Source organism: Papilio machaon, chromosome 5 (assembly GCF_912999745.1).
Source record: "Papilio machaon chromosome 5, ilPapMach1.1, whole genome shotgun sequence".
NCBI classification, from domain to species: Eukaryota; Metazoa; Arthropoda; class Insecta; order Lepidoptera; family Papilionidae; genus Papilio; species Papilio machaon.
The window spans coordinates 6204036-6216531 of NC_059990.1; the positions used below are offsets into that span (position 1 = coordinate 6204036).

Below are 12496 nucleotides of genomic sequence, written 5' to 3' on the forward strand. Positions count from 1 at the left end.
GAATGAACAAGCGAAGTCTGATTTACGAGCGGGATTTGCGAAGAGGTGATAAAGAGACGAGCGATCTATTTTTTAGCGGCCCGACTTAATTCTCATCAATTTTGCAACTGAACGACGCATTGAGTAATCGCAAGCAATTTATCATTATTTGAATAAGTTTATTTTGTATTTACTCAAATACTTAAGTAATCTTTAATTACATCTACATATATAAAAGAAAGTCGTGTTAGTTACACTATTTATAACTCAAGATCAGTGGAACTGATTTAGCTAAAAATTTATTAACATAGGACCTTTTTTATCTTGTGTGCTTTTTTTATTCCGCGCGGACGAAGTCGCGGGTAAAAGCTAGTAGTGAATAAAAATACTATTTGAGATGTATTATATAAAATTCAAAAATCAGTTGAACTTACGCTTGTTGCAATCGACATTGCGACAATTAGTCTCTTATCTTTATCTTTTCTCAGACTTTATAATTTTTTAGATTTCTAGGTTATGTTTATTTTAGGGTTTGAGGATGGAAGTTGTTCCTTTGGAATTTTTTTTTTGTTTTGTTTTTTTTTATCATAAGGAGGCAAACGAGCAAACGGCCACCTGGATTCGACGCAATAGCGAGGCGACCGTTGCCCATAGACATCCGCAAATGCAGATGCGTTGCCTACCTTTAATCAACGGAGAAGGGGACGCACAGAAAGAGGAAATTTCTCCTTCCTATGCGTCCCCTCTTCCGCCAAATCCACTTCCCCTTCCCATCCCTTCCTAATAAGAAAAGGGTGGGAAGGGAAAGAGGACTAAAATTAGGCCTCTGGTACCACACTCATCAGACGAAACGCGGAATTGCTTCCACTTCACGCCTGTCTTCTGTCTGGTCGTGGTATTGCACCGGTCGAAAAATTGGTTGTATTAAAATTTAATGTGCAAATCATTATCTAGTTTCCTCTAACTCTTTGTAACCCAGACTATAGCTACTAAGCCGCTGATTACTTTACAGCAACATCTGTTATCAGTGATTATCCGACTAATTGTCCGTTAATCAGTCGTTAATTACGGAGTGTAGGTCGGGCGTGACGTCATTATGCGAGCCTAATGCCGCGCGCAATCACTAATGCACTGTCATGTGCCACTTGATCTAATTTGTCACGTCGCATCCCGAATTACACGCGATTTGATGTACCTTCCGATAGCTAGTGTAGGACAATGCCTTCAACGAATGCAGATTAATATCATGTATAAACGCAGGAATAAACAACCGTCTCTGTTAATGATGACGCGTGTTAAACTCAAAAGCCATCAAAACAGCAACTATTACAAAACTAATTTTCAAAACTTTAATTGCATTTTTTTATTTTCGTACAAAAATAACTAAAGTTAAATTCACATGTAGCTACGTGAAATGTGATCAAATTAACTATAATTTATACTCCGAAGATTTTCAGAAATTCATTATGAAGTTATTTCATACATAACTTCATTCCTATAGCTAGTGATGTTCATATACTAATAAACGGTAACATATCGATATCGTATTACCGTTACTGTATAATTAATTAGCAAAACGTCATCGAACAAGCTACCGTCATTAGCGTTATTAATTTGAGCGGCTAGTGTCAGGATGCCCAGCGCCCAGCGCCCAGCGTCTGGCGTGACACACTCGCACATCACTGACTCATACAACTGCACTGGTCGGCAAAGCATCGCAATAAGCTTCTCATAATATCGATTTAAATGTTAACTTAGCTCATTTTTTATATTAAAAGGTGGAAAATGAACAAGCGGTCATCTGAATTCACCGAAATCGCGAAGTGACCGCTGCCCAAAGAAATCCGCATTTGCAGATGCGTTGCCTTTAACTGACGAAGAAGAATATTTCATCTTCATATGCTCTTCTCATTCTTTTCTTATTCTATTATATTTTGGAAGTGAGTAGAGAGTATAAGTATTTATTCTCCTCTTGATTAGTGATGTCCTAAATATATTTTTCGCACTTCCCACCTTTTCCCTTTTATTTTCTAATTATTTTTCTTTTTACACAAAAAGATATCCTTAAAGATATGCAGAGAATGTCCTGTCTTTGTTGTGGTTAAGTTTGAAAAACACATAATCAAATAAATAATACACCACACGTACTCGATACTCAGACTTCCTAAGCCATTCGAAGCTCGTAATTCTAATACAATCGAAACGACGGTTTGTTGGTCCACTTAATCCTTTAAATCCGCCAAAATATGAACTAGTGCCGCTATAAAAAATGCCATAAAGCCGCAGACCGGACGGAACGCGCAAATAAACTGCGTCGCATAAAACTGTCCGATCGAATGGCTCACCTTTGGACAACGTTCATATTATAACAACAATGTTTAATGTCGTATTTCAATGTTAAATAATATCAGAGCATTGATAACAAACTTAATCACAATGTGAACTATCGAAGTAGATCATCAAGTAATATTTTATGTACAATAATTTAAGTTAATTTATCTTTCTTTTTATTAGGCAGAAAGGTGGACATAATAAAAAGAAAACAAAAGTCGAGTAAAAACTAAAATATTTATTGTTTCATATTTAATAAGAAAAAATCACTATTATATGAGAATGTTTAAATAAAGACAGGGTAAGCAAGCATATTATAATAACGGAAAAAGTAATTGTTAATTTTTGTTCTCACAATATTGAACATACTCGTAGAATAAAATGTAAAGAATAAACAATGAATATATCGTCTTCAAAGTTAAGATAACACATAGTATGTACGAACATTAATATCAGGTGCAGGTAGGGTTCACGTACGCATTAATAATGATAAATTTGAGTCATTAATTCTGTAGGATTAGTCGCGCAGGACGAGTGCGCGCCGCCGATAACCAAATATTAACTCAATTAGTGAGTAGGCGACGGCGCGGCATTCAAATGTCTGCTAATCCTCGCTCTCAGACCTGCTGCCGGAATTAGCCATGGTCAGACCCTCCGCCTGACAGATAAAGGCTTAAAATTGGTACTATTTTCGGCGCAATTTTACATACGCAGCAAGCATTGTATAACTCTGAAATATTCTTACGGTATTCATATATGAATGAATTAGGACCGCCATACACGGATAGCTTTGTTGCAGAAAAATGCTGCCGGCAGCGCGCTGAACCCGTGAATGTTCGTGTTGTTACACGACTAAAGTAATAAGTAAAATATAGGATTTTTTTTATTATTATATCAAAGTAACATTATAACTACCACGCTATATTCGTGCCTGACTCGTACCTGATACATCGTAGAAACTAATTAGCATGAATTGAATTAATAGCAGTCAATAGTAATTGCCGATGCATTGTTACCCGTGACAGGTTTCGTTGAATTTCACACTGATTCTGAACGTATTATAATTAATATTTTAAATATTTGGAAAATTTTAATCTAATTAAATTTTTATTCTTTCAGTATTCGCTTTGATTCGTATTGACACATATTATCATCCAAAAAATGTGTCAATACAAATGTAACTTAAGTCGAAAACGCACAGTTACAAAGATTACTACTGATCGCACTTAAAGTCATTAATTGGACGCTCTTAGTACTTATTCACGGTGTAAGCGGGAGAGCGGGTGCAGTCGCGAGTTTGTGTTCACGTTGGTCGCCAGGCGTTTGCGCAATCGACCAGTTCAAATCGGTTAAACTTTCCTGATGTCGCGCGTGAATCGCGAGCTCTGCCGCTAGTTCTCTCTGCAACGATCTTAGCTTTACGAGATCGTTTCAAAGTGATCATAATACACCCGCTGTAACGTTAGACAGCTGACGAAACAACATTCACGGCTAGCGGAGATATAACATGCCGCATCCATCAACTTCATTATCATAATTATACTAGTTACGATCTCAGTGCAAATCAACTAATATATAATTAACGAATAATCCTTAGTATCAGATAACTGTCACTTATAATTAAGATCTATATGCATTCAAAAAACGTTCGAAAAAAAGATCTACAATGATCGTTATAAAAATCAGAGAAATCTATATATCATCAATACATTTATGCTGGCCTAGTACATTAGTTGATTTTCGAAAATTTTGCTTTCTACTACTACGACTGCAAAATTTCAAGGCATATTAAAGTTAGTAATCATACTAATATTATAAATGCGAATGTTTAGATGGATGGATGGATGTTTGTTTGAAGGTAAATCCGGAACGGATCTTGATGAAATTTGGCACCGATGTAAACATAGTCTGGAAGAACGCATAGGCTATTTATTACGTTTTTTTAATGCCGCGCGGACGGAGTTGCGGGCATCAGCTAGTTAACAAATAATTATTGTTACAGATATTATTAAGTCACTTTCATCCATTTTTACTGAATTGATTTTACAGTTAAAATGTAAGTCACGTTTCAATAACCGTTGGATAATCCGACAATAAATCATGAATCCTTTCACAATCCGAAAGGCTTTTCTTTATAAAACAAACGAACCCGACCGAAAGCAAACTTAATCCAATACACGAGTGAAACGAAGTAAGACGTCGACTCAAACAAATTATTTGACATAATGTCGTTAATTAGAAACCCTCCTTTGTAACTGAGGGTGGGGTAATTAGGTTCGGATGTTCTGAATGGGCCCTTTTTCTGCTCGTTACGGCTGAAACAAAGGGGCAAAGAAGTAAACAGACCGTATTCAGGCTACGATTTGCATTAAACTCGACTTGAGAAGAAATCTTTTATGGATTTGCGAAATGGTTCACACGATAGCAGATCAACTGGTGTTAACTTAGTTTTGAGATAATAAACACAAGATTAAAATAAAACCATATTTTTAGAAAATACTTGCGTTCCTTGCATTACTTATTTTTAAAGTTTTTTTAATCTTTAAAATAATTTCACAAGCAACGGAATAACTTAATGATGAGACTTTCATAAAAATATTTTTTTTTTATGAAATGCAAAGTTTCAAGGGTCTAGATAAATCTGGGTTTAGATCCTTAAATACTCTTCTTGGATACAATTTGATTAACCACAAATTGCGCGAAAAAAAATGACGTTTGAAAAAATTGATTCAATTTGCGAATTGTTGCGGTGACGTTCCCAAGACATTAGAGTACGCGGATTTAATTGATTCGCTATTGTTTCGGCTGATTTGATTCCATATCTCTATAGCGCATAGCAACAATCTTCACCGGCACCGGCTCTACGCTACCAAGTATACCACAGTATCTGACTTCTTTAAATGCTACTTCGTGACACATTGGAAAATGGAAACGTGACATTTGGAAAAACCTTTTGTTTCATATTTACATTCCTCAATAACAATTTATTTTTTTAATGAAAAAAGAGAATAAAGAGGAAAATAGTCATATAAACAATTTAAAACTGGATTACCTCGGTCATATTCTCAGTGATTACTATAATAAAATTTTAGTTTTTCATTATTTTAGCAGCGGTGGCTCAGGGGTTAAGCACTTGACTTGCAATCTGCAGGTCCTGGGTTCGAATCCCGCCATGTACCAATGTGTTTTTCGATTTTCGATTTACATATGTACATTTATCCGACGTTCTTACGCTGAAGGAAAACATCGTGATGCAACCTGCACATATCTGAGAAGAAATTCAATGATTTGTGTGAAGTCAACCAACCCTCACTTGGCCAGCGTGGTTGACTATGGCCTAGTCACCCCTAAATTGGGGTAGGCTCCGAGCCCCTCGGTGGGGACGTATAGTGAGCTGATGATGATGATGATGATGATTATTTTAAAGAAAACATTTTTATTTTATACACAACGCGTGAATATTTTTGAGCTATGTAATAATGTCGAAGGAAAGTTAGTAACATATCGATGTGGAACGACCGTCGCGTCATGCACACTCTTTCCCTAACATTTTCAACAAACAACAACTTGCCCTTAATTGTGTTTGCGATTCCTTTGGAAGTCTCTTTTGACTCGACTACAATTGTGAAAACTCGTTTTGAAACGACGTTAAATACGACCGAATTTCAGATAATTAACTCAGATTACGGTCTTCGCGTATAATTCGCTTTTGTTGCAGAAATTTTGAAGGAAAGACAGCAACTTAATTGTGACGAGCTTTGTAGCAAGAACATTTAAATTGGATCGCATATTTATTTAATTTACAACACCGAATCCTAGATATGAAAACAGAAAATGTTACAATGTTTTGAACAATTTGAACTTGATGTTGCTATTTTACTTATTGGCTGAAAACCGTGATATTTTGAAAAGTACCGTGTACTCGTATATTGATTCATACTAGAATTTCAAAATTAGATGAAGCATTTCCATATTCATCACCATTCAATGTTAAAGTATAAATATGCGTCACGTATGCAATATTAAAAAATAAAAGTACGTATAAAACGATAGTGTTCCATTTAAATAAATCTATTGAATAACATATGCCAAATATTAAATTTGGAAACAATAGTTCAACCACCGTTAAAAATCCAATATCGAAAAACTTAAAGCCGATGCAAATTCGGAAAAATCTATTATAATCTGCATCGCACACTGGCGGACGCTCTTTTCATTCGATGCCTTTTGTTGCCGGATTCAATTAAGTTTACAACGGCGCCGAGGTCAGTTAATAAAAACCGAAGCCTACAAAAATTGGTGCGTAAATCAAATTCAATAAAGCACAGCACAATGGTGAGACTCGGGCGCGGGACGGCCGCCGGAAAATGACGCCGTCAAACAATGACCGCCGCGGAGCGAGCCAATCAACTCTATATTACATGCAAGCACTCGCTTAACACGCCTTCGTTGCAGCTCTGTTTCATGTGAATATAGTCAAGCACACAAGAAGAATGTAAACAGACTCTGAGAGATTGGAAAAAAATTTAAAGAAAATTGTAAACTATGTATTCTAAAGACATCATCGTTACCATTAGAGAATCATTTTTATCTACGAAACCTTTTATTTTTCTAACAGACACCGCGTAACATAACTATTACTATTTTTATAAAAAAAAATCATAGGGAAATACTTTTACCTCACTGTCTATTGAACAGTCTTTCAATCCAAGTCACCCTTTAACATTAAGAATTCCCGTCCACCTTTCCACGTCTCAGAATTAATCGCCCGAGAGCCTCTGCCTATTAAAGTTTCTTCACAAGTTGTTTAAGAGACTCAACTCGCTTTAAACTCTACAGATAATGTTAAACATTCATTTAAGTGCGCGAGCTCCACCCAACTTTCCAATTGTCGTATAAATCTTCTAATTCTTCAAGCGTTTAATATTCATATCACCTTCGTTGTTCCCCGTTCTAAGTCTCAGATATGATGAAAATAGCATGTATAAAAAGACTTTATTCCAAGTGAATAAGGTCTAAAAATGGTAGCAAAAAGTAGATTATGGCAACATTTCCTTTTAACTTTATTTTACTAAATTTCTTTAAACCGTGTATCGAAATGAAACTCATTTTACCTAGGTCTTTTATTAAAAGTAGAAATACGTCACAAATAATATGTATGTACATTTTTACTAATTTCATACATTTACCACCGCGCAGCTTCATACAACTTCACGAAGTGTTTAGTAGCTACGCCACCGGAGTAAGTTTTATACAAAAAACTATTGTTAAAAAGAAATACTTTACCTGTTTTTATTTTACTCTTGTTTCTTTCATATAGCAATATAACAAATAAGATTTAATTTCTTATGAAATAAGTTTGTCTGGACAAAAATGAAAAACTAGTTTTTTGTTAAATTAAAACTAAATCACTTTACTAAGTTTTAGTTAAGATAATAAATTAACACATACATATAACAGGAATACCAAAACCAAAATATAAAAATAATATTTTGTTTGGGAAACTTGTTAATTAAAACGAAACCTTGTAAATTTCATTAAAGTTTTTTAATTGATTTTTTTACGTTTACTGCCAGAACATCTTTTTATTAGAATTCTTTTGTAACATTTTATCGCTGGAAATTCTCAGAAATCATTTAAAATACTGCTCAAACACGTGATTCTATTTGTTACACAAAATGTTCAAATAAAAAAGAAAATCAACAAAATCTATGTATCTATACATGTGTGAAGATCGCAAACAAGTATTTATTTTAGAAAAAGGAACAATGTAAAAACCATAATGGAAAGAGTAAGATAGTTTAGGACTAGAAATTAGAACTAATTAATTAATATTGTATTATTGTATGCAAGTAAATATTTTTAAACTATATAAAAATATAAAATGTACTTAGTATTCGTATTCCTAATTAAACAGTAAAGGATTTCACAAGATATCATTACTAATTTATTATATTACCGTCTTTAGAAAGGATCCGATTAATTCGTTCCGTGGCAATAAGACTAAGAAAAGGTAGAAGTTCAACCGTCGGTCCCCCAGTCCTCAATACGTCCCGCGGGAGGCATGCCGACACTCTTCCGAAAAAGTTTTCATTGTGCTAACAGCGCTGTAAACTTTTAAAGACAACACTTTTCTAAGTTAATTTCATTTAATATTATAAGAGAAACATAGAAAAAAATGTAAGTTTCAGAACAGTAACAGAGTATTCAATACTGAATGTTTGCGATACGTGTTTCGTAACGTCATCAACAAAAATTGTCAAAATTTGTATGAGATTTTTCGTTGTTTTTTACGCACAACGAAGGGCCTTGTAAAAGAACACGCCCTCAGATATAAATGATGATTTACTCAATATTCTTAATTGGTATCGAATATAAGTGACAACGCATGTGAAAAATTCTAATTGCAGCTAGTTAAAGTCAAACAAGTATATCTGAACCGACGAGGGAGGCGCTGCTATTGTGGTTGGTTTTCTCAGAAAATATATAAAACCTACTTAGAGAAAAAAGTACATGACAACTACAGTAAAAAGAGAATCTTTCTTCATGGTCACAGAGGCCGCTAGTGAGCTGTCATAATTTAGTTTGACTTATGCCCATCGGTTCAGATTGAACTGAAGGTATAGGCTATACAAACGAATTTATCAGAATTCCCTAATGGGTTGATTTTTCATCAACATCACTAATTTCCTACATTAAATACAAAAGTTTCAAAATAAATATTAAAATATAACGTAATTGGTCGTAAAATAAGCCTATCTGATTATAGTACAACTAAAGGCTACTCAGAGGAAGTGTTAAGCAATTGTGGGTAGCCGCCAAAACACGTAGCACGTTCATTTCGGGTCGTTATAGAACAGCCATTGTGTGTTGATATTCGTTACCCCTCCCAGATAAAGGCACGCGAGAGGAAGAAAGGGAAATAGGAAACATTAGCAAGGCTCACCGCAAACTGGTCTGTAATAACCGTCTGAGCAGTCGTTGTGACGCCGCCACATCAGCGGTTCGAGTACGATCTATCCGCTCATTTATGGTCGCCATATCACAATGTCTTTAACCCTTTTGTTTTCAAAGTAACGCTAGATTCAAAACACCAATGTACGCTATGAGAAGCTATGCTTTGAGAAGCATAGTTTCGATGATTCGTTTAAAGATAAGATTATAAAAACTTTATCCTCTTATATATATTTAGAGGATACATAAATAGATCTTGAATAAGGCAGGTTTCAAGCTTTCCCGCCCAAGTCGTGTTCCCGTCCGCGACATTTTAAAATAAACTGCGTCCTTTAATGCTCTGGCATATTTTTCAAAAGCCGGCGTCCCTCGCAGCATATTAATACGCATTCTTTAACACCCCTTACATGAATAATTAGATGTTTCCCGAATTTATCTTCCTCGGTTATCTGTAAGACACGAGTTTTAAATTTGCAAACTCATTCTTTTCGCTTTATTGAGGATAATACATCTTAGCCGGGTTGCGATTCTGATTAATGCCTTCGACTGGTGTACTCGCAACTTTGTCAGAGATAGCGACGAAAAATAAAGGGACGTGACTTTACGGATTTCCTTCTTAATTCTCAAAAATTTGAGAAAACATGGAAACATTTTTGAGATTACAAAGAAGGTTTGTTTTTTGTATTTTTAATCGTCCACTTCAGTCGTGATTCTACTGGCCAACGTCACAGCTGCTTAAAACTATTTCATATTCTTCTTTTAAATACATTTGTCACAAGAATTTGGCAAACGTCATATCTTTATTTCCTTAAATGAATAGTTATTAAAATATGAAAATCTGTGTTTTATTTCCACTGTGTCTTGGTAAGTTTTTAAATTAATAATACATGAAAAACTACTATTGTTACATCGCAAAAAGTGAAATATTCATGTTTAATCGTGGTACTCCACGATTAGCCATTCACTCATTTTTAAGTAAATAATGGCTTAAAGGTGAGTAACTAGTAAAAAACTTACCGATCTATTTGATTAACTTGATTGAAAACATTGCCTATATTTTATTTCATATTCGTCACGTATTCGTCCCATATGTTTTAAATATGACGAGGATGAATAGGAAAATACAATTGATGTAACCATACCACGCTCTCTGGTTTACAAAAATAAAATATAATTTTCACAGTTATTTTTTTTTCAGTTACCTATTTAACGGGGTCGGCGGCTGATTCAGATAATGAAGTTAAAAGAGGAATATTTCCGTTCATGGTATGTAGGCTTTGAAGTTTGTGTAGAAGTGTAGATCATCGTTCAGCAGGTTGCAGCAACTAATGTTAAAAGATAAAAATAATTACATGGTGGTATTTCTTAATATTTACAGGGATTCATTTACTATCAAGACATGTCAGTAGTGGATGAGACAGGCAAGCGGTTCAGGCGCAGTGCTGTCCTGATCCAGCCCAGCTGGCTGATCTCCTCGTCACTAGACCGCGGTGAAGGTCAGGTCTTCCCACACAAGACACTCATCGCCAGGTTGGGCTCCGTCAGCATTGACTCCAATTTCAACTTCAACGAAGACGAAGAAGAGCAAGAACGCGAGGTATTATAACTTTTTCTTTTAACATTAGATGTCACATTTACTTTTTGTTGTTAATTATCATATAAATTAAACCCTTTTTCAATAGGTGATACAAATTGTGCAGCCGTACAATTTCAACTCTACACAATGGTCGTTTTATGATGTGACATTGTTGAAAACACTGTTCCCTTTCAATATTACTTCTGTAATATCGCCTATCACACCAAACTACAAGCCAGAAATAATGCAGAGATCTTGCAAGATTCTTGTTTACGCGGTGAGAACATTTTAATACATATATTTAACTTCAATACTGATGGAGCCAGCAGCAACATCTGTTTTAAAAATAATACTATAAAAGCACACTTTTTCATTATTTATCTCGTTGCCGTTCTCATGAGGTCATCAATCCACAAATCGTTTCTGGTTCATATCCATGACCGCAGTTTTACGAATTAAAATCATTATCATTGAATATTTTTTGCAGAGGAGATTTAACAACATTTCAGAAGACAGCATATTGATGCAACTGACTGTTGAGCTACTCAGTCCATCGACTGACTGTGGTATCAACTATCAGCAAGAAACGATGATATGCGGCGCTGATGGGGAAGACAACAAGAATTTCAACTATGAAACTGATTTTTGCCAAGTAAGTTTCGGAATAACATTTTGTGTCAACAAAACAAAAGATACGGTGCTGATAGTTTGATATATGTACAATCTTTGTTTTTTTTTTTTAATTATACATCAATCACTTTAACATTATGCAAATGGTGCACAAACTTTTAACAAACAATATTTGTTGCTTTAAGGGTAATTCTGGTGGACCTCTGCTTTGTGAAGGCGAAGTAATCGCTTTGCAGACATACGTCAACGAATATTGTAGACAGCCTTACCTGTTCCAATATTTGCCATCTTGGGAAAAGTTTGTTAACTGTGGCATTGAAGAACGTTGTGACGAGGAAATTTGCAATACCACATGTAGCACTATCAACAAAGATACTCCTGTAAACGAAATTAACGCTGCGACAAGCGACATGGCAACTATTGTGATGGTCGCTAAATTAGAAACTGAAAGTACTACATCAACTACGCCATCTACTACCACTCAGAATACCCGAGAAACTAAGAGAGTACTCAAGGAAAGTGATGCAGTACCACCGACTTTGACTGCAGCAACGGCTGACCAAACAACTGTAATTATTTTAACTGAAAACGCCTTGGTAAACAGATTAGATGAAGAGAGAGCAACCACGTGGCCTAGTAAAATTAAAGAGAACACAAAAGACTATCATCACAGAGGAGACTCCGATACTATGGAAAGAAATACTAATGTAGAAGCTCAACAACAAATGGTTTTGACAAAAGTCAGTGACGTTGGCAGCAATATACAACTTTCTAGGTACTTATTGTTTAGTTTTTTTATGTTAATTTTCTTTGTCTCTCATTAAACGATATGACTTTTTGACTAACTAATTTTGTTTTGTCTAAATTTTATGTCTATTATTAAAACTAGTTGCTATTGAAGAAATTTATGTTATTCATTCTAATATTTTCTTGTTGTTACGAACTTTGCTTTTGTGTCTCTTTCATAGTTTGTTTCATTTATACATTATCATATTTATTTATACAAGTATTAAAATTCTTAAAATA

At 34.9% G+C, this 12496-nt stretch overlaps 1 protein-coding gene across 1 annotated transcript; it reads left to right on the top strand.

The window, feature by feature from the left end:
• The first annotated feature begins 10046 nt into the window (after positions 1-10046).
• On the top strand, positions 10047-12294 carry LOC106713505. The gene is made up of 6 exons (XM_014506314.2): positions 10047-10128; positions 10463-10530; positions 10643-10861; positions 10947-11117; positions 11328-11492; positions 11656-12294. Exons 1-6 carry the CDS (start codon positions 10095-10097, stop codon positions 12292-12294), a joined length of 1296 nt encoding a protein of 431 aa, XP_014361800.2. The 5' UTR covers positions 10047-10094.
• Positions 12295-12496: the final 202 nt, after the last annotated feature.

What these genes read in the sequence shown, in the direction of transcription:
- LOC106713505 (XM_014506314.2), top strand. Translation starts at nt 10,095, where the DNA reads ATGAAAATCTGTGTTTTATTTCCACTGTGTCTTG. An exon ending in GAGGAATATTTCCGTTCATG is followed by an intron (nt 10,531 to 10,642) that starts GTATGTAGGCTT and finishes TAATATTTACAG; the next exon opens with GGATTCATTTACTATCAAGA. An exon ending in ATGAAACTGATTTTTGCCAA is followed by an intron (nt 11,493 to 11,655) that starts GTAAGTTTCGGA and finishes TGTTGCTTTAAG; the next exon opens with GGTAATTCTGGTGGACCTCT.